Source organism: Chiloscyllium punctatum, chromosome 16 (genome assembly GCF_047496795.1).
Source record: "Chiloscyllium punctatum isolate Juve2018m chromosome 16, sChiPun1.3, whole genome shotgun sequence".
Classification (NCBI taxonomy): domain Eukaryota; kingdom Metazoa; phylum Chordata; class Chondrichthyes; order Orectolobiformes; family Hemiscylliidae; genus Chiloscyllium; species Chiloscyllium punctatum.
Genome location: NC_092754.1, coordinates 21712984 through 21736674, shown reverse-complemented (window position 1 = coordinate 21736674; position 23691 = coordinate 21712984). Strand labels below are relative to the sequence as shown.

Genomic DNA, 23691 nt, shown 5'->3' with positions numbered 1-23691 from the left:
ATTGTTGGAGGCTGAGCCAAATGCCCACAAGGTCAGTGTCCTTTATTGACTCTGAACAGTTACTGATCCTCTCTTAACAACCTACTTTCATCTCCACACAATCATTGATTGCTATGTCTTTAGCTACCAAGGACAGAGCTGTTGGAATTCCCTCCCTAAACATCTCCAACTGCCCTGCCTCAAAACCTACTTCTTCTCACTAAGATTTGTTCACCCATCCCAATGCCTCCTGATGACTTTGTATCAAGTTTTTTTTTGTTTGAGCTACACTCTTGCAAAAAGCCTTTGAAGGTTTATTTCATTATATTAATGGTGCATTTTAAAGTGAAGTTAATATAATCAAATTCTACAACGTAACAGCATACTATGAAAATGTACATACTACAGGATATCCAGCAGAACTGAACAATGGACATTTTGTGGACAAAAAAGTTCCAAGCAACTGTTTTCAACTGTGCTTTTATTTTAAAATTCCAAACAAATGAAAATAACCAGCAGGGTATTTTGGCAACATGTTTTGAAAATTAAAGATCGTAATCCACTCAATTTTGAGAGATAAATTTCTTTATTTGCCTCTAATATAATTAAATGGTGGATGGTCAAAGTGATTTATACTAACCTTGGAGCATACTTTCTTGATTTTTTTTAAAAAGAAAAGTGGGCATCAGTTCTTTTGTATTCATTCAGGGAATGTGGGTTTTGCTGGCTGAGCCAGCATTTATTGCTGACTTCTAACTGCCCTCAAGAGGTGGTGGTTGTATGCCTTCTTGGAATGTTGCAGTCCATTTAGTGTAGATGCAGCCACAATACTATTAGAGAGGGAGTTTGAGGATTCTGACCCAGCTTGAAACAGTTCTAAGTTTGACATAAAAAGGTACATAAAACAAAACAAAATTGCTACACTCTAAATTAACCAGGGAAAAAAATACCTCTAACACAGTCAGTTCTGCTATAACGTAGCCGTTCCATTCTTGTGCAATCCCGTAATAGCAGCACCATTTAAACCAAGGGGGCCTGAATCATGTTATAGAATACATGCTTTCAAACTTCGTGCTTTAGAAAGTGTCCCCAATTTGTCAATCGTGTTGCAGCGAGTTTGTGTTAATGAACGACTTGTACTGCAATTGTCTACCAATACCAGCCATTATAGAGGCCTGTAAATGAGCATCTGAAGTTATTGCTGATTTTGGGTTCTGGAGGGTCGTCAATGGACATGAAACCTTAACTCTGCTTTCTCTCTCCAGATGCTGCCAGACCTATAGAGTTTCTCTTGCAACCTATGCTTTTGTTTCAGATTTCTAGCATCTGAAGTTCTTTGTTTTACTTTACTGATTTTGGGTAATTCTCTATTGTGTTACCATATCATTAACTAGTTAATAATTTTTCACCTCAATAATTTAAACAAGATTCAAATCTGTCTTTTTCTTTCTGTTGTGATAAGCATAGAATTGTACAAAAATTGGAGAAGGAGGCAGCTATTCCATCCTTCCAGTCTGCTCCATCACTCAATATGAACATAGCTCATCATCCAACTCAGTCCCCTGTACCGGCTTTCCCCTCATACCCTTTGATTCCTTTAGCCTGAAGAACTACATTTGACTTGTTCTTGAAAACATTCAATGTCTCGTCCTCAACCACTTTCTGTGGAAGAGAATTCTACAGGCTCACCACTCTCTGGGTGAAGAAATTTCTTCTCATCTCAGTCCTAAATGACCTACCCCAGATCCTTAAACAGCAATCCCTTGGTTCTGGAATCCCAGTCATTGGAAACATACTTCCAACATTTACCATCTAGTCCTGTTCAAATTTTATTGTTTCCAAGATCTCCTCTCAGTATTCTCTTTGAATCCATTGTTAGGAAACATTAACTCTGCATTATTCAACAAAAGATTCACCTCCTTGTTATGCATGCCACAAGGGGCTGAGTTCATTTGTTCAACAGCTTCACCCTCAGTAACACCTTTAGTTATTAATTCCCAGCTGGAAATAGATTCACACATTTAAACAACTTCACCAACTTGGAAAGTAATCCATGTAAAAGAATCTCTTTGGTTCAGTTATATCACATTACTGCTGGTCATTCAGATTTTTAAAAAAATTCAATTTCTTCATTTTTATAGGGCTGAAACTTCTGGGAACATTTCAGATTCCATCCACAGCAGTAGATTTGTACACTGAGCCTGACTCACTTTGTAACCTATTTTCTTTTTGAAAATAAAATTGCTATCCTTGTTTCTCACCATCAGTGCTGGAGCTCCTGCCAGATTTCCGCCTATAGCAGTGAAGTTGAAAGGAGAAACAGCTGCTACAAAGCCCTGAAAGAAGTAAAACAAAATACTGGTAAAAGCACAGTATCAGAACTTAATGCATAAAATACTGTTTTAGATCATAGAGCAGTAGAGGTGATCTATATGGACTTCAGTAAGGCGTTTGACAAGGTTCCCCATGGGAGACTGATTAGCAAGGTTAGATCTCATGGAATACAGGGAGAACTAGCCATTTGGATACAGAACTGGCTCAAAAGGTAGAAGACAGAGGGTGGTGGTGGAGGGCCGTTTTTCAGACTGGGGGCCTGTGACCAGTGGAGTGCCACAAGGATCAGTGCTAGGCCCTCTACTTTTTGTCATTTACATAAATGATTTGGATGCAAGCATAAGAGGTACAGTTAGTGAATTTGTAGATGACACCAAAATTGGAGGTGTAGTGGAGAGCGAAGAGGATTACCTCAGATTACAACAGGATCTGGACCAGATGGGCCAATGGGCTGAGAAGTGGCAGATGGAGTTTAATTCAGATAAGTGCGAGGTGCTGCATTTTGGGAAAGCAAATCTTAGCAGGACTTATACACTTAATGGTAAGGTCCTAGGGAGTGTTGCTGAACAAAGAGACCTTGGAGTGCAGGTTCATAGCTCCTTGAAAGTGGAGTCACAGGTAGATAGGATAGTGAAGAACGCATTTGGTATGCTTTCCTTTATTGGTCAGAGTATTGAGTACAGGATTGGGGAGGTCATGTTGCGGCTGTACAGGACATTGGTTAGGCCACTGTTGGAATATTGTGTGCAATTGTGGTCTCCTTCCTATTGGAAAGATGTTGTGAAACTTGAAAGGGTTCAGAAAAGATTTACAAGGATGTTGCTAGGGTTGGAGGATTTGAGCTACAGGAAGAGGCTGAACAGGCTGGGGCTGTTTTCCCTGGAACGTCAGAGGCTGAGGGGTGATTTTACAGAGGTTTACAAAATTATGAGGGGCATGGATAGGATAAATACACAAAGTCTTTCCCCTGGGGTCAGTGAGTCCAGAACTAGAGGGCATAGGTTTAGGGTGAGAGGGGAAAGATATAAAAGAGACCTAAGGGGCAATGTTTTCACGCAGAGGGTGGTACGTGTATGGAATGAGCTACCAGAGGATGTAGTGGAAGCTGGTACAATTGCAACATTTAAGAGGCATTTGGATGGGTATCTGAATAGGAAGGGTTTGGAGGGATATGGGCCGGTTGCTGGCAGGTGGGACTAGATTGGGTTGGGATATCTGGTCGGCGTGGACAGGTTGGACCGAATGGTCTGTTTCCATGCTGTACATCTCTATGTCTCTATTTGCTGCAATATGTGAGCCGATCACAGCTTGGCACTCTTAAATGATTTTCACCATTACCACGTGTGCAGTAACTTAACAAAGCAGGCATTCACCTTTAATAGAATGAGCCATTTTAATTTGCAATGAAATTACCACAAATTAAAATTAAGAGGATCAGCGAATGGGCAAGCGATATAATCTGCCAGTTTACCATATAAGAGATGTCGGTGAATATCACTCCCTCACTAAGTCTCTAATATTCCTCAACTGCCTTAGTTTTTTTTAAAAAGGCATCACTTTTGGCACCAGTCTCTCGTTTAATAACACACTCACCTCCAAGCTCCGGTACAGTGTACTGTTGGTGCTTGGTGGCTCACTGATTGGTTGTTCATGTTGAAGGTCCACAGCATGTTTAGCATTGAATCTGAAGAAGTCTATTAGTTCTGCAGCTGCATCAATCTCTGCCTGAATTACTGTTTTACCCTGATAAACAAAAAAAGGTCCATTATTAATGTTAAAGTGAATATTAGAAATTTGTAAAAATTATTGCAATGTTAAAATGTTATTGCCAGATGTTAAAATGAAGCCCTGTTTGCCTTCAAACTATTTTGAAGAACAACAGCAGCCATGGAGTTCTCTCCAGTGTTTTGGTTAATAATTCTCCTTTAAGCACATATCTGAAATTGATGATGTCATCAGGTTTGTGAGAACTTGCTGCACACAATTTGGCTGCTTTATTTGCTACAAAACATGTTACTGTGAACTACTTGAGTGTCCAAGTTTGTAATTTGTTATCATGTAGATATGCAATGCTAAAATGCACTATATAAATTCAAGACATTTCTTTTGAAATGAGGTCCCAAAGACAATGTAAATAAACTAAGAGGGAGGGAGAGACTGAACAGTAAGATTAGATTAGATTAGATTAGATTACTTAGAGTGTGGAAACAGGCCCTTCGGCCCAACAAGTCCACACCGCCCCACCGAAGCGTAACCCACCCATACCCCTACATCTACATCTACCCCTTACCTAACACTACGGGCAATTTAGCATGACCAATTCACCTAACCTGCACATCTTTGGACTGTGGGAGGAAACCAGAGCACCCAGAGCACTCCATGAGGAAACCCACGCAGACACGGGGAGAACGTGCAAACTCCACACAGTCAGTCGCCTGAGGCGGGAATTGAACCCGGGTCTCCAGCGCTGTGAGGCAGCAGTGCTAACCACTGTGCCACCGTGCCGCCCACCAGATCGCAAGCTGTGAGGAGTTCAAAGCAAGAACATGAGGTAGAACAGTGAATGGGAATCAAGGTCAGCCAAAGCCTCACTGAAATGGTGTGTAAAGAAAGGGAGGACCAGTATCTCCATAAAAGGGATTATGGCCCATTAGTTATCAAGGACACCATATGTTTAAAACCTGCTCCTTTGTGTTGGAACTGGTATACTGATAATAGCCCTGTGAAAATAAGCAAATGTCAAGGGTTCAGATGATAGAAACCTGAGCAAACAAGAACTGTGTGTGCAAGTATTACTTTAATTGAATAACTGAGTTTTGGATGTAAGCCAGTGGGCAGTTCAGTAAGGCTCAATAGTTTGTGAATTATAGCAAAGATACAAGAAAATCAGGATACTTTAGATAACTTACGGAAAATTCAAGAGCGACAAAGAAAATCAGCCAGTGGTAAAAGACAAAGGGGATGGTCCCATAATAATACATTAATTCTCACACTTAGGTTTAAAACAAAATCATAGCTATTACCAGTACAAAGTCAGCTTAAAACCATTGAACAGACTCCAAAGAGAGAGGGTGAAACAGAAAGGACTGAAGTGGCTGTAAAACACTTTGGAACATCTCCACGTTGTAATGTTTGTATCACACAAGTGCCAGGCAATGACCATATCAAACAAGAGAAATTGTAACTACTGTCCCTTGTGTTTACTCATCATCACCACCAAATTCCCCACTATTAACATTCTTGTGTTTACCGTAGAACAGAAACTGAACTGACTGACCCATATAATTACTGTGGACACAAGAAAAGACCAGAGGTTAGGAATTCTGCACTAAGTAACTCAGCTCCTGTCTCCCACTACCTGTCCACCATGTATAAGGTGGAAGTCAGGATATGATGGAATTCTCCCTATTTGGATGCAGTTGCAATAACATTCCCAGTTCAACACCGCCAAGAGAAAAACAGCCTGCTTGATGAGCACTGCTACCACCCCCCACCACCTTCAACATTCACTCTTTTCTCTACTGATGCACAGGGGCAGTATTTCAAACTATCTACAAGATGTACTGCAGTACTCATAGGCTCTTTTGACAATATCTTCCAATATCATGACCTCTACCACCTAAAAGGACAAAGCTAGCAACATAGGAGCACCACTACCTTCAAGATCTACTTCAAGTCATACACCATGCTGACATGAAACAATATTGCAGATTCTTCAGTGTCATTTGGTCAAAATCCTGGAATTCCCTTACTAACAGCACTCTGGGTGTACTGTTATGACCCACTTGGGAAACTGCGCTGAATCTCAAATCACTGAATCTTAGAATCCACAAAAGCCTTCCATGCAGGAAGAGGCCATTCAGCTCATCGAATCTGTACCGATAATTCAAATAGTATCCCATCCAGCCTCCAATATATCCCCATAACTCCACATTTAACTTGGCCAACCCACCTAGCTTCTGCAACACTAATCACACAGACAATTCAGCATGGCCAATCCATTTAACCTGCACATCTTTGGACTTTGGGAGGAAACTGGAGCAGCTTGAGGAAACCCACATAAGTACAGGGAGAACATGCAAACTCCACATGGACAGTTACTTAAAGCTTGATCAAAACCAGGTCCCTGGTGACTTGAGGCAGTCGAACCACTGAACCACTGTGCCGCCCTGTCGCATAATTCCTGGAATCACCACACACATTAAATGATTTGAAGTCTCCAATTTACCTATCTGTTGGAATCAAATTAACAGACTGACCAGCTTCCTGTACTTAACAAGAATTACTATTTATTACAAATAAGTAAATTTTAATCTCAGTAAACAGCTATAAAACTATCAACATATGGCTAACAGTTAACACCTCTAAACCACTTATAAAACCTCTACAGATACAGAGACAGAAACTAATTTTAACCATGGTTTTACAGATGGTAATAAAAACTGAGAACCACAGTTCAATACCGCCAGGCCACTGGGTTTGTTAAGATGTTCCTTTTGCTTGACAAGACTTTATGTTCTTTAACCACTTTTACTTCAGGTTCTTTGATTTATTTTGCCCTCTTCTTCATGCAAGTTAAACACTACTTACAAAGTTTCTTAGTTACTGGTTGAAGTCAACAGCTTACAGCAACTGTTTGAGAAAATAACTGGCTTTTTTTCAGGCTCCAGATATTTTTACGGCAGAGACATAACCACCTGCCCTCTGAACAATCCGAACGCTTCTCAATGAATTATTCATACCCACAAACTGTTCGGCTGCCAAGGAATGAATCAGCGAGTTGTTGTCAGGCCACTGACACTTGCATCCATAACTGGTCATAACTAAGCTAAGCAATGAGCTGCTACTTGCCCACCAAATCTCAGGCTGCACACATACCCCAGTCTCATGCTGTCTACAAATATCTCCCTCTACTGCTAAGCAAAGCAGCAGCATAAACATCACACAAATTAGTTTGTCACTAGTTTTTATTTTGAAAAGATGTAGCAATTCATTCCTTAATTCATTGATTTCAAAAAAAGTCCTTTTTCATTTTAATCCACGTCAAAAATATACAAAATAAGATGATACCATCTTTACCATACCTACACCCCCAAAGACTCCAGTAATTTAAGATTTACGAGTTAAATTAATGTTCTTTATTTCCTCACTGATGTGGGTATAATTTACATACCTGTCCAATCATAGTTCTGGCCAAAAGTTCTGCACGTCTTGACCCACTAATTAAGTCAGCCGCTTTAAAGAATATTTGTGCTCGATCCTCGACAGGTTTGAGATCCCATTCCCTGTGTGCAGACAGTGCTGCATTAATTGCTTTATTAATTAAATCCTGTTAAAAAAAAATTAAGAAGCTGGTTTCTATCTCAAAAGGAAAACCAATCAGGTGAAATACAAACACCTAATTTTATTCTTTTGTGAATTTATTTTAAGCTGAATGGAAATTAGCTGAACACAAAATCAATTCCTGCTTCCTTAATTCAAAAAAATTATTTTATTGACATGCAATAGTATTTTCCTTTTCAGGAAAAGATCTCTGGCAGGGTGGTTCTCCCTCACCTCTGCACTGAAAGTGTCAGGCTGGATTATAGATCTAAATCTCTAGAGTGAGATTCGAATCTACAACTTTGTGACTCAACATGCAAAACTGCTACTCAAAAACCAAAGAATTGTGGTTCCTAAAGTCAGAAACAAAAACGAAAATTGCTGGATAAAACTCAGCAGGACTAGCAGCACTGGGAGAGAAAGCAGAATTAACGTTTTGGGTCCAGAGACTCTTCCTCAGAACTGCTACTTACTGATTTGGAATCTTTTAATACAGTAACTTAAAACTTCAGACTAATATTTTTGATTCCAATCAATCAGTGTCCTTCATATTGTTGAGTTAATCTCCACCTGTTAGTTTACCTTGTCAGCATAGCAGAACTTGGCCACTTTGTGTGAATGATTAAATGGCTGAAATAAAGAAAATAAGGTAATCTTAATTCACACTGATTGTATTCTGTAGTTTTGCAAGAGCATAAAATATACTGTTCTTGTAACATTTAGACGCCAAAATGAGTCCAGTCAAGCCAGTTAACAAAGCCACTATTTCGTTTTAAGAAAAAAATGAAAGAAATGTGGGATTTAATCCCCAAACACAGGGCAAGAATCCAGTACATTACACAGAGGTTACAACTCAGAAACAAGTCATTCTTACACACTCATCAATACCAGTATTTATGATCCACTAGCATATACCCACTACATTCCCTCTCTACTGGCAGCATATTGGAAACCAAATGTGACCATAAATCACCACCATGGAAGGCCCGCTTTTGCGCTCCATTCCAGATTTTTTCCCCCAGGGTTTATTCCACTAGCCTTTAACTCTCCTAAGATATCCACAAAGCAGTGAGGCCCAGGTTTCACCACGAGGAGACACAGCTGATGAATTGTTAATAGGCAGTGTACTGACAGGGAGAGATTTACACATTTGGTTCTCATTTTAGCATTGCTGCTGGTAAGTGTGTAGGCTGAAAAGGAGAAATAAATTAGCACATAGAGGAAAAGCCTACCAACCTGTTTTAAACACATATAGGGTGCAGTATATTAACCTATTGGACGAAGTGGCAGTACTCTGGAACCTACATTATGTTATGAAAACATCTTATCCGAATTGTTAATTTAGAATGCTGGACATAACTTGAATCAAAAAGTGACAGATGCAGCACAAAAAAAAAGCTGCATTTGCAAAAAAAACACATGGTGCTTGATTGGAGTCACCTTTTGTGCTGGGAGGTTACATGGAGTTTGTGGGTGTAATAAAGCCATTTGATTTTAAAGCAGTCAGAGTCTGAGGCAACTTGCCTCAGGAGCAACAGCCTTTGCTTTTTCTTTCTCTGAAACCTCTCAAAGTCTGAGTTGCAAATGCACTGAAACCCTATCATCACAAATAGAGTGTCCACCACTATATCCCAAAAAGAAAATTCAGCTAGCTACAATCGATTGAGGAAGGCACCCAGTGCCAACAGTTTATTTGCAAATTCAGTTCAACTACAGGTACACATTTCGAAAATCTGTGTATTTTTGTTCCCCTCCAAAATTAACTACTACTCAGCCAAAGTAGTTTTAAGACTACACTCTGCAGAGGTTTTATTTCCCCACCCAACTTGGGTGTAGTGTATGTTTAAGTTTTCAAGGAATGTAGCTGTATATGTTTGTACAGTCTAAAACTTTTTTAAAAATCTGTAGATCTTTGCAAACAAACATAATACTTTACGAACCTGAACAACTTTTTGATATTGAGCAATATCAGCTCTGATTAAATAATTAGCAATCTTGCTTTTATAAAATTCAAGTTGTATGGAAATTATGGGAGAGGGAAGGAAACATTTTGCACCTCCTAACTTGGTCATAACAATTAGATACTGTTTTAATATACTTGGGGGAAAAAAGAATGGGATACTCTAGCAAACCTAATAATTTCTTTGTACAAATTTATGACCTATTTATGCTTGAGTTCAACAGCCCACTTATAAAAACAAAATATGATACATTCCATAATGTAATTTATTAGCTACCTGGACTTCCAATAAAAATGTTGTATTTGGACATAAATGACTCTCTTTTCATTTGTACTCTTCAGGGTCTTTCCATTGAGTGAGTATCCTGTTCCTTCTTTCTACTCCCAAAATACATCACCTCACATTCTCCAGCATTAAATTACATCTGCCACCTGTCTGCCCATTTCATGAACCTATGCCCTTTTCAACTTCTCTTTACTATTACCAATCCTCTCCACTTTTGCTTCAGCAGCAACTTTTGAAACATGTCCCTGCATCCAAGCCTGAGCAATCAATGCTTCAAGAATAAATATGAACTCAGTACTGACCTTAGAAATATATCATTTCCAGTTTATGTCCAATCTGAGCATTATTTAGTAACCTTAGCTCTGTGTTCACAATAATCAATTAACTTTTTAATCCATGTTGCTGATATTTCTTACACTGTGCCGTTTAAAAAATATATATAATAAATCTCTAAAAATCCACGCACACCGCACCTACCAGATTCCTTTTGACTATGTAATTAACTATTTCCTCAGAGTATCATTTCAATAATGTACCAGGAGTATTACTTGTGTTATATAGTATTTATCCAACATCTTTCTTACCATAAAGAACTTAAATAAATTTAATTCGTTACTTTATAATCTGCACTGATTTGGCGTTCGATATTTTCCATTTTGTCAATGAGTGGGAACCCTAACTTCAGTAAAGAATTGAATCCCATAAATCTGCTGCCGTTGTCCTTCTCAGTGATAGAGGTTGTGGGTTTTGAAAGTCCTGAAAAAGACAGCTGGGTGAGTTGCTGCATTGCATCTTACAGACAGTACACACTGCTGTTACTGTGTGTCAGTGGCATAGTGAATGTTTAAGGTGAGGATGGGGTGTTGCTCAAACTGGTTGCTTTACCCAGACTGGCGCCAAGTTTTTTTTTGAGCGTTTTTGGAGTTCTACCCAAACATCAAAACAGAGAGAACTTCATTTGGCTCTTGACTTCTGCCTTGTAGACAATGGGCAAATGCTGGGGAGTCAGATAAGTTACATGTTTCAGAATTCTTAGTCTCTGACCTACTCTCATCTATATACCCATGTATATATGGATGGTCTAGTTTACTTTCTGCTCAACGGCGATAGTGGGTGCAATTCAGCAACATCCCAAGTCCTACAAAGGTTCAGGAAGGCAGCTCACTACTACTGTTAGGTTCTTTTCCCGAGGTTTCACACACGAGGTGGAATCTGCATACACCAACTTCTACAACAGTTAAAGTTTAATAAAGCTTGTATAAGTTAGGTGACCCCTCTGAGACTCTTGGCAGGCTTACCAAGTCGTCAGAAGAGAGACCCCCATAGAGAATACATCCCCTTTATATAGGTCAGTTGGCAGTGCTTGCAGATACTCTACCAAATCACCCACCAAAACCACATGTTACCCCAGGTACAATGGTAGGATAAGATCATCCTCGGAGATAATGCAAATGCTAATGCCCTAATCCTGGGGAATTGTTATGCAGACGATTTACTGACTCAGTGATTCCCCAAGACAATGTAAGTGTGATGTGTCCTGGCTTCGGAATGGCCCTGTAAATGAGTTCTGGCTCTGCTTCTTCCTCAGACAATGTAGGTGTGATAGGCCTCAGCATCGGGGATGATCATAGCAATGAAAGTATGGAAGAGATTAAATCATAGTTTAATTTGATAATAGTGGTGGTGGTGGTGGTGGGGAGGGGCAGTAGTAGTAAATGACTGTCTAATTGGAGTGGGAGTCATTCGCATATCTGCATGACTGTTGTTCGCACCCACTTCCAGAGCGTTCAGTCAGTGCAATTTAACTCTTTAATATTTCTTTAAATGTCCAAAGAGATATTTCCATTTAATCTTTTAACATTATACTACCTTCGCCAGGACAATTAGGAATGGAAAATAATACTAAACTACCAGCAAAGCTGGATTCCCATGAACAAATGAAAATAAACTGCTGGGAATAAAAGAATATGCAAACAAAAATACATTTAGAAGTGCATGGTATACAAAGATTAAACAGCTCAAATTTACACAGAACAACAGAAATAGTCTTAGTGGGAATTGCTGTGAAGAAGCAAGGTTCACAATAGACTTCAATAGTTCTTTTACCAACAGTCATCTTAATAAATATTTCATTCACATCCAACAGAAAGTCAGTACTTCGATACTTACACATAGTTGATATTGTATCTCATTGGTCCAGACAGATTCTCCACCAATCACACAGGGGACCTCAAGTGTTTGCCCCTTCTGCTCATTCAGAGCCTGACAAAAAGATAAATGCTTTAAAGTAAAAGAACAGAGTGGGGATAGCACACACCATACACAGAAACGAGATACTGTTGTACTTCATACAAAACAAAAAACACCTCCTCAAACCTACAACTGGTCCCAGTTGAGTCACTTTCCACCGGTTCAACTCATCTTCCAATTCTTATCTACAGTACTGTCCTTCCCCTCCACCCACCACAACAGGTACAAACCACCATCATCATGGCTCTGCATCCTGAAATTCACTTTTTAAATCTTTACAATTTGCTGTACACCTCACCCACCTTCAAATTATCTCCTTAACTATAACCTCAGTTACCTCGCCGAACCTTTGCCTGTAGTCTGGGGAAACAGGTTGGTCAGCAAGGACAAAGTGATGGATGAACATTACTTCCTTCAGAACAGGATACTTACATTAGTGTTAACAAGTTTGAGTTCATGAAGAACACAGACGGAAGACGAGCAAGACGACAAAAAAAAAACAGTATTTGACTTTAGAGGAAACACAGACACCCATAAGAGTTTCAGCAATGGAAGCAATGATGTAACACCAGGGAATGTTGTGAACGTGTTAGTGGTTTTGATTAATCTGTTATTCGCCTAAAATTGGGTGCACATGAAGATTGGGATTAAATTATGCGGTTGCCAAGCTGGATAAAGTTAGTCATAAATTCACAACAGTTATTTGAATTTGGGTTAGCTCACTCTATAATGAGATTATTCTTCTTTTCTTTCCATGCGGTCAGGCTAGTTACATTACTTTGCTTCTCTTCCTTTCACTGGTTGAGTGTAATGAGCAGTTCGGAGAAAGGCAACCTCTCAATCAGTTGTAATATAAACATACAACAGCTATTTCAACAGCAAGTTATCCCAATAAGAATTAATACCAGTTGGTTTCTAATTCCACTGATAGAAACAAGAACTTTAGGGATTTTTCTGCTTTAAATGGAATGCGTGACTTTTCCAGGAACTGTGCTGTGCATAGGAGTAATTAGATCAATAGCTGTCATTGGATTGGTTTCTATTAAAAAGGTAATAAACACCTTGAGAAAATACTCATGAACTTGTACCGAAGAACATCCAGTCCTTAAAAAACTTCACTCAATAATGAATACCAACAGCAAGTAAATTAATAATGTTCCAAGAGGTCAGGGGATTTCTATGGCAGTCAACTTCAAACTTTCAGGACTTCAACAAAGTCAGTGAACTTGTTGTGGCACTAACCATAAGAATAATATAGTTACAGGCAAATTGTGATCGGATAACTCCCCATCAGTATTCCATGGCAAGTAGTTACTAGCGTACGTTTTTACGAAGTAGAAAGGGTATTATTAGGAGCAGTTGGTTAGTCATCTGGTTATCAGGAGAAGATTGTGGTTCATGTCTTTATATTAATGTTTTATTTGGAATGAGCTGTAGAAATTACAATGAGACCATTAGTTTTTAATATGTTCATCTTTAAGCCATTGTCATGCTCAGAATTATACACAGTATTTCAGAAGACCAGTTTCAAACCCCACAGAGAAACAGAAATCAGAATGCTCATAAGATAACGAAAGCTCAGTATTGTTCCCATAAAAGAGAACAGGTACAGTTGATAAATGAAGCAGAAAGTGTCAGTGCAAATTGCTGATTAAACAGTAATGGAATGAGGTACAAGACAGCCTAATATGATTTAGGGTAGCAAAGAAATGTGGAACAACCCTTAAATAGTTAAATAGACTACCCATCTTCCAAATTTCCAAAGCTGCTGATCAATAATTGTTTTTGACTACAGTTCAAAAATTAATTACTGACCTGATATAACCATTATGCCTTGACAGCACAGGAGAAAGGAAAAAGATTGGCCATGTTACTGCAACTACAATTTTTTTCTGGTTGTTCATCAACCAGCGATGACAATAGTTGTAGAGAAAGAAACAGTAACAGCTAGTTTTCAGTGATTAATGATGCAGTAACCAGAAGGAATAAATTCCAGTTTGTCAATAAAATAACGAGGGGAAGACATTAGCAACATACTGCTTTTTCACACTGTGGAGAGGGCAGTGGGGATGTAATCATGAACATCATACCAGAAACTATGAAAACAAAATTAAGTATTTTCCTTTTCTTTTTATGCAGACAATTATTTGAGAAAATACATAAGGAAAGTACAAGGGAGTGGAACTATGGTCAGTTCAGAACTAATAGATCAAATAATAATTTACAGTGAGAAGTTACAGTTAAGATATAATCCCAAGCACTGCCAATTGGAATGACCTTATTTTGATAATTTCGCTCACCTTACTTTTGGAAGCTGTGAAATTGGAACAATTTTTAATCTTTATAATTTTATTATTTTTCAATAATTTTTTAAAAGTTTAATAGTAGGTAAAGTACCAATTTGTAAATAAAATAGAAATTGATATTGATATAATCTAATATATTAATGACTCATGTGGGCTATGGCACTGGATTACTAACCTGGAATGGCATTGTGAAAATTAATTTAGCTTATGGGCCAGCAGAGATCAAGAAACAAGCAACTAATGGGTTTCCTACCAGTGACTTCAGTTCCACTCCACATGGTACCCTATAAATGCTGTTGAAAGTAGCCATTCATTATAATATTCAAAAGGAAAGAAAAAGAAATTTGAATTTTTCAAGGAGGTGACCAGGTGTGTACATAAGAATAGTGCAGGGAGGGAGTAGGAGATTGTGCTCTTAGAAGTACTGTGATTCCAGTATGGCTAAGCACTTACAACTGCAGTGGTTGAACTTTAAACTTTAAACTTTATTTCTTTATTTTTTGACTTAATACAAAGTAGAACTGTAATGTCTAACTTTTATTTAATGCTCTGCTAAGAGGGACAATTACGTTTAACTTTTAACTTTGTCCCTAACTTCTTTCTACCTTGTACTTAAGTTTCTGTACCTAGGTACTTGTACTGACATGCTGCTACGAATGGTGACATTGAAAACTTTTCACTGTACTCCTGTACTTGAGTATACATGATAATAAAGTCATAATCTAAAACATGGTTTATATGGAATTCAGCAAAGCCTTTGACAAAGTCTCACATGGGAGACTAATAAAGAAGGTAAAAGCACATGGGATCCAGGGTAACTGGGCAAGCTGGATCTAAAATTGGCTTTGCAGTAGGGTAGGAGTCAGAACATGGTATACCACATGAATCAGTTCTGGGCCCCTTTTGTTCATGACACGAACAAAATGGAAGAAAATGTTGGTGGGGGAGGGGTGTTTGGTAATAAGTAAGTTTGCAGATGACACGAAGATTGGCTGGCAACTAACAGTGAAAGAGAAAGTCTTAGTTACAGGACAATACTGGTGGATTGGTCTTTTGGAATTTAACCCTGATAAGTTTGAGGTGATGCACTTCGGAAGAATTAACAAGACAATGAGTACTCAATAAATGGCAAGATACTAAGAAGTTCAGAGGAACAGAAGGATCTTGGGATTCTTATCCACAGATCCCTGAAGGTGGCAGGACAGATTAACAGGGTAGTTAAGAAGGCATAGAGGACACTTGCCTTTATCAGTTGTGGCATGGATTATAAGAGCATGTGCAATACTTTGGTTAGGCCACAGCTGGAGTGCAGTGTGTAGTTCTGGTCATCATTCATGGGAATGATGTAATTGCACTAGAGACAATGCAGAGGATAATCACCGGATATTGCCTTGGGTGGAGCAGATTAGCCACGGAGAGAGGCTGGATAAGCTTGGGTTGCTTTCTTTAGAGCAGAGAGAGGACTTGATGAAGAGGAGCATGGAGAGGATCGATAGAAAATAACTGTACACCTTAGCTGAATGGTCAATAACATGGGGGTTTAATTTTAAGATGAAAGGCAGGAGGTTTAGAGGGATTTCATGCAAGTATTTTTGACCGATTGTGGTGGGAATCTGGAATGCATTGTCTGGGATGGTAGTTCAAGCAGGAAACCTCACAACCTTTAAAAAATACTTGGATGAACACTTGAAATGTCTTAATATTCAAGGCTATGGGTGAAGTGCTAGAAGGTGGGACTAGTGTAGATTTATAGTAGTGTTTTGTCAGTATAGAATGAACCTCTTCTGCATTGTATGATTCTAAAATTAATGATGAAGTGTGCACTGAGTGCAGCAGGTCAAGAAGGCAGCTCATCACCACCTACTTGGTGAAAGCAAAGGATGGTTAAGCAATGCATTTTTATACTTCTCGACACTAGAATTTCTATCATGGTTGTGGGTACGTTCACTGAGCTGATGCAGGTTTTGCAGCCACACCTATATTCTCGAAGTTAAAAATTCTAGTCCAAGGTTTGTGTAAAGATTTGTAGCTCAGGCACTGTTGTCATGGTTGTGGATACATTCACTGAGCTAGGAAGTTGATTTGCAGATGTTTCGTCCAGTCTAGGCGACATCTTCAATGCTTTGAAGCCTCCTGTGAAACGCTGTTGTACTGTGTCTTATGGAATTTATTTCTGCTGCTTCTGGTTGTTCATTGTAGTGACCGGTATATTGGGTCTATGTCAATGTATTTGTTAATGGAGTCCATGGCTGAGTGTCATGCTTCTAGAAATTCTCTGGCTGTCCTCTGTTTAGCCACGACTTAACTCACCAGCCACGCCACCTTACATAAAAAAATGTGTCAGAACTGACAGCCAGACCTCTCCAACTACTGGGATTCATGACAGCCCATAAACTGACAGTCACGCTCAGACAACAACCCACCAGGACAAAAGACCTTTTATCTATCATGTGCAAGACTAATGTAAGTTATAGGATTCCATGCAAAGACTGCACGAAACACTATATAGGGCAAACAGGCAGACAACTAGCAACCCGCATCCACAAACACCAACTAGCCACTAAACGCCACGACCAGCTGTCCCTCGTAGCCATACACACAGATGACAAGGACCACAAATTAGACTGGGACAACACAACGATCATAGGACAATCTAAACATAGGACAGCCTGAGAATTTCTAGAAACATGGTACTCAGCCACAAACTCTATCAACAAGCACATTGACTTAGACCCAATGTACAGCCACTACAACGAACAACTGGAACTGGCAACCTGAAGCAGCAGGAATGAAACCAAATAAATTCCATAAGACAGAGTACAATAGCGCTTCACAGGAGCATCGAAAGCACTGAAGATGTCACTTAGAGGATGAAACGTCTGCAAATGAACTTCCCAGCTCAGTGAACGTACCCACAACCACGATAGAAATTCTAGAGTCAAGACATATAAAAATGCATTGTTAACAATGCTATAATAATCTTAGAGGACTGATGATAGTGATCCAAAACAGCTGAATATAAGAACATTCATCTTCTGAGTGTATACATGTCAATGTGCATTTAATCATGCAAGCAGTATCCTTGTTCAGCTTATTGCTTTGGTTATCTGGTTAACTGGAGTATTGATGCAACTTTGTATTTCTTGTTAGACTTTGATTAGTTCATGTTTGCAAGTGTTATACAAGGTTTTTCTTCAAAAAGCTTACGACCAGACCTCCTTTAGGGCTTGCCGTTCTGAACTTCCTTGTTTGAATTCGAGGATTGGTTCATTCTTCACAGCTATTGCAGTGTGTTGTAACCGGAATCTGCAACAAATGATTGGACATACCACAGACTTATTAACATGTAAACAAGTCAAAAGCCACCATCTTTGGTCACCACATGAACTCCTGACTCCCACCACTATCTACATATAAACACAGAAGATTTAGACATGAATGTATGAGGTTTGATCAGTAAGATCACAAATGACATGATATTTCAAGGTGCAGTAAAAGGCGAGGAAAGCCTTAGACGGAGATAAAATGCGGCCTGGTCAGATAGGCAGAACAATGGCAAATGAAATTTAATCCCGAAAAGCGTGAGGTGATGTATTTTGGGTGGACTAACAAGACAAGGGTGCATTCAATGAATGGCAGGATTCAATGAACTACAGAGGATCAGAGGGACCTAGGTATGCATGTTCACAGATCCTGGAAGGCAGCAGGATAGATGGATGAGGTGTTAAGAAGGTAAGGCAGCATATAGAATACCTATCTTTATTAGTTGGAACATGGAATACAAGAGCAGGGAAGTCACAATGAAGCTGTATAAAATATTAGCTAGACCACAGCTAACCAATAATGGTCATTCATTATTGGAAGGATGTGACTGCACAAGAGAGGGTGTAAAGAAGATTCACCAGGACGTGGGAGCATTTCACCTGAGAATTTGGGATGGTTTTCCTTAAATCAAAGAAGGCTGAGAGGGACCTAACTGACGTACAAAATTATGAGGAGCATAGATGGGGTAGATAGATGAAACTTTTTGCCTAAGTTGACAGATAAGCAAGCATGGGTCATAGGTGGAAGGTAAAGCATAGGAGATTTGAAGGATCTACACCAAGAGTGGTGGGTATCTGGAAGTTACTGCATTAATATGCTGGTGGAGGTGGGAAGCATCATGACATGAAAGAAATATTATGACGATCACTTGAAGCACCACAGCATAAAAAGTCACAAGCCAAGTTTTAGAATACGGCACTGGAGTACAAGATGCTTCTTGACTGGCAAAGGCATGATGGCTCAAAGGGCCTCTTCCCGCACTGTAAAACTCTATGACTCTAATCCCTTCTCACAGATATCGTCTCAAATTGAACCAGGCTGTTACAATCTCATCACCCTATGAGAACATGAGCTTTATCTGCAGCACATTTGATTATTTCCATCGCTGTAATTTCATTTGCATTTTTTCAAATTCAACTTCAATTCACAAAGTGCCTTTAAAGTAATATAACATCTCAAGACTCTCACAGAAACAACAGAAAACAAAATCTGACACTGAACCACATATTATTCACAAGGCAATATTGAGGTAGATGTCAAAAGTTTGCCCAGAGGTAAATTTTAAAAAAGTACTTTAAAGAAGAAAAGTGGTGGGAGAAGCAGGACGTTGCAGAGTTTGGGACCCAAACAACTAAAGGCATATCCATTGTCGATCAACCTATTAAAATTTTCATAAGTACTTTTTAAAAATGCAGATGCAGAAGAGCTGAAACAAAAACAGAAGTTGGTGGAGAAACTCAACAGGTCTTGCAACATCAGTGGAGAGTCCAGTGACCCTTCTTCAGAGGCGATCTTCAGATCTGACAAAGGATTAATGGATTGAAACTGTAACTATGCTTCCTCTGCACAAATGCTGCCAAAATTTAAATGTTTGCAGTTTTCCTTGACCTCCCTTTCTAAGAACAGTATGGGTGCCCCCATACACTAAGGATTGCAATGAGGGAGCTGACAACCAGAAAGTTGGAGGATTGGAGGCGATTGCAGAGATACAGGGTGGTGAAGAGGAGGGATTTGAAAGCAAGGATTAGAATTTTAAAACACTGCTTAACTGGGACACATTTAGGAGAAAGTGAGGACTGCAGATGCTGGAGATCAAAGTCGAGAGTGTGGTGCTGGAAAAGCACAGCAAGTCAGGCAGCATCCGAGGAGCAGGAGAATTGATGTTTCGGGCAAGAGCCCTGATGAAGGGCTTTTGCCCAAAATGTCAATTCTCCTGCTCCTCGGATGCTGCCTGACCTGCTGTGTTTTTCCAGCACCACTCTCTGGGACACATTTAGGTCAGCAAACAGTGGGTAATGGGCGAATATGATTTTCTCAGAGTTAGAACATCGGCAGGAGAGGACTGGATTACCTCAAATCGATAAAGGAAAGAATGAGAGGGGCTGACCAATGGGAAAGTAAAGATACAATGAAGATTCCATCAGCAGATAGCTGCTGGACAAAACTACTGAGTGATAATCCTGCAACTCTGTTTCTCACAGTGGTGTGGTGCCCCTACACTCTAAAGAATGCATTGGTTCAATGAGGGACCTGATAACCATCTTCTCCAGGGCAACAAATGCTGGCTCGGCCAGTAACACCCACTGAATATCTAAAATTCCAATGCTCTACTAGTTCAGCCTATCTTCCATCCTTCATTAACCATGCCATCTAAAATTGTATCCCTGTCAGGCTCCACTCTTGCTGATCCACATTCATTCTCTCAAATAGCTTTTCTTTAACTCAAGGCATTTTTAAAAACTCATGAACTCTCCACGCTTCCCTCTTTGAGACTTTAAACCTTTATGACCTTCAGCCGAAATTTCTCCCTCTGCCAGGCGTCCAAACCTCCTTCTACTTTTTTTATGGGGGGGGGGGGAAGTAAAGCTTCCGTGAACGACCTTGAGGTTAGGGAACAGCTGAATGAAGGTGTTGGGCTTGGGATTCAAGGTTAGTTATGTATTTCATGTATATACATAACGGTCAGTTATGTATTTCAAAATAAAAAAAGCTTCCCGCGTGGGACCTTTTGTTGAGGTCGGGGAGGGGGGGGTGCCGCTTTTCTCTCATTACCTCACCCCCCCCCCCCCCCCCCAGGACCTCACCACTGCCACATAACAACCGTCTCTCATGATCCCACAATATGCCCCTCGACCCCATTGTTTGCCCCCTCCCCGCTCACATTGTCCTGTTTCCTCCATGACCCCACAGTTTGACCCCCATGGCCTAACTGTTTGACCCCCCACCCCTCACATTATCCCGTTTACCCCCTCACTGTTTGCTCTCCCGTGCTCATACTATCCCATTTCCACCCCATGACCCCCACAGTTTGACCCCCCCCTAACCTCACATTATCCCGTTTACCCCCATGACCTCACAGTTTGACCCCCCCCTAACCTCACATTATCCCGTTGTTTATCCCTCCCTCGTGACCCTGCCGTTCATTTCCCCGACCCCAGTGTCTCCCGCGGCCCGGTCCTGAGGCAGCGCCAGGCTCTTTCGCTGGGACTCACCCGGGCCGGCAGGTGAGTAGGAGCCGCCGGATACCCAACATGGCGCCCGCGCTGAAGTCAGGGGCGGCCTGTCAGCCACTTCCCACTGTCTTCTCTGACGGCCGGAGCTGCTCCTTGTACCGGCGGTGACGGCTTCACCCAGTCGATCTCACTGCTCTTTTCCTCTTGTATAAAGCGATTAAATACCGCTGGCCCCGCAGGAATTAAACTCCTCCTGAGCGACCAGTCCCACGCCAAAAGTAAAATACTGCAGATTCTAAATATCTGAAATCAAAAATTAGAAGTGATCCAGTGCCGCAGCGGTATTGTCGCTGCCTCTGAGCCAAGAAGAACCACAGTCAAGCCCCACCTCGGTTTATGTCGTGAGCAATTACACAAACTTCCAGGTTCCAATTTGCACGACCCTTTCCTCGCAAACCACAGTACCATGTTTAAATCTCCCTTTCTTATCAATGACCTTGAAAAAATGGATATCCGGTTAACCATAAGATCCCATTGAATCTACTCCATAATTGAATGAGATTGTGGCTGATCTGATTGTGGCTTTCAAGTCCACTTTTCTGTCTTTTCTCCATGACCCTTGATTCCCTGATTAAAAATCTGTCAAACTCAATGACCCAGACTCAACAACTCTCTCTGGTAAAGAATTCTGGAAAGGGTTCAATGCCATCTGAGAGGAGAAATCTGTCCTCATCCCAGCCTTACTTATGCCCTTTCGTCCTAGACTGTCCCATAAGGAGAAATAACCTTTCCACGTTTTACATGTCAAGAATTTTGTATGTTTCAAACAGGCTGCCACTCATTCTTCTATTTTCTGACAAGTATAGGGCAATAATCTACACATAATCTCTTCATAAATCAGTTCCTCCATACCTGGTTTCTTCTAGTGAATTTTCCTTGGACTGCCTCCAATGCCAGCATATCTCTCCTTGGTTAAGGGCTCCAAAACATAACAATATTCTAGCTGTGTTCTGATTAGCTTCTTGTTGTCTGTCCCACTTTCTCAATCTCATCCCTCATCTGAGGAGTGGTGAGCTTGTTAAACCACCACCAGTCATCTCTCTTTGATGGGAGAGCAGCCTTGTAGTCCTCTGAGACTTTACCTATAGCTTCAGCAAACCCTCCCTACTTTTATTCTATATCCACTTTGAAATAAAGGCCAACATTGCATTTACCTTTACTAGCCTTCATAGACAAGGACTCCCAAATCCCTTTGTTCCATAACTTTCTGCAGTCTTTCTCCATTCAAATAATATTCGCTGCCCCTATCCTTCTTGCCAAAATTCATACCTTCACATTTCCCCACATTCTATTTCATCTGCTAAGTTTTTGCCATTGACTTAAGCCATCTACATCATTCTGCAGACCTATTTTTGTGTCATCTACAAATTTGGCTACAGCATGTTCACTTTCCTCATCCAAGTCATTAATATGTATTAGAAATAATTGTGGCCGTAGCAGCGCACCACTTGTTACAGGTTGCCAGCCTGAAAATGCCACCTTATCCCAATTCTCTGTCTTCTATTAGTTATCTAGACCACTATCCATACTCTTATACTATCATGGGTTCTTATCTTATTAAGTAGCTTAATGTGTGGTACCTAAACAAATACCTTCTGAAAATCCAAATATCCCCCTTTATTGATCCTGCTTATTACTTCATCAAAGACATGAATTCCCCTTCATGCCGCGATACTGACTCTGCTTGAACAATTATATATTTTTTAATTCTCTGCTGTTACTACTTTTGGAATAGATTCTAACATTTTCCTAATTACAGACATTAAGCTCATTAGCCTAGTGCCTCTTGTTTTTTGTATCCTTCCCTATTTAAATAAAGGTGTTACATTGGCAGTTTTCTAATCCTCTGGGACTTTTACAGAATGTAAGGATTTTTGGAACATTACTACTAGTGTAACCTCTATCTCAGCTACTTCCTTTAATATTCTATAATGCATTCCATCAGGTCCAGGGAACATATAAGTCTTTGGCCCTTTAGCTTCCCTAACACTTTTTCCCTATGATGGTTATTGTATTTGTTTCCTGTCCTTTTGCCCCTTGAATGTTTAGTAATTTTGGGATGCTATCAGTGTCTTCCATTGTGAAGACTGATGCAAAGTATTGATTTAACTCCTCTGCCATTTCCTGATTTCCCATTATTATTCCCCCAGCCTCATTCTCTAAAGAGCCTATGTTCACTCAGTAGTGTCAGCCTGGATCATATGTTAAAGTGTCTGGAGTGAGTCTTCAATCCACAATCTTCTCACTTCGGGACATGAGCTTTATTAACTTAGCCGTGCCTGCAACAATACTATGTCTTTAAGAGATGTATTTTGTCCTGGGCTTTTTTTTATGAAGAGAGGTTGAGACAGAGGTACACATGGTCTGCTCAAAGCCAGTAAACAGCTTGTGAGATTTTGGGGCTTTTTAAAAAACTGTTGGAACAATAAAAGCAGCCTGAATGGGTGGGCCAAGCTCCCACTAAACCAGGAGATTTAATTTTAGCTTTCAGCAGTTGCTGGAGTCTTGAAGCTGGATGTAGATGCTCTTATTCCTTTCTCTCTTACAGCCAAAAGCTGAGATTCTCTTCCTGCTGCTAGAATTGCATGTGAGACAATCTGTTGTACTGAATTTGCCTTTGCCAAGGGTGTGTTAATGGGATGTTACTATAATGGAACAGTTATTTTGTTAAGCACTTTGAAAGAATTACAGTTAAGC

At 40.1% G+C, this 23691-nt stretch overlaps 1 protein-coding gene across 2 annotated transcripts in view; it reads right to left on the bottom strand.

The window, feature by feature from the left end:
* aldh4a1 (aldehyde dehydrogenase 4 family, member A1) overlaps positions 1 to 21368 on the bottom strand; it is a 47455-nt gene extending 26087 nt beyond the window's left edge. Inside the window, exons 1-7 of one of the 2 annotated variants that reach the window (XM_072586469.1) lie at positions 20974 to 21368; positions 17653 to 17743; positions 12051 to 12143; positions 8218 to 8265; positions 7487 to 7642; positions 3907 to 4056; positions 2241 to 2315 (exon numbers count right to left, since the gene is read on the bottom strand). In XM_072586469.1, the coding sequence (XP_072442570.1) occupies positions 2241 to 2315; positions 3907 to 4056; positions 7487 to 7642; positions 8218 to 8265; positions 12051 to 12143; positions 17653 to 17743; positions 20974 to 21014 (654 nt within the window). In that variant the 5' untranslated portion in view covers positions 21015 to 21368. Of the gene's footprint in view, positions 1 to 2240; positions 2316 to 3906; positions 4057 to 7486; positions 7643 to 8217; positions 8266 to 12050; positions 12144 to 17652; positions 17744 to 20973 lie in introns of those variants that run through there. The other variant, XM_072586470.1, reaches the window with a different exon arrangement.
* Between the last annotated feature and the right edge of the window lie 2323 nt (positions 21369 to 23691).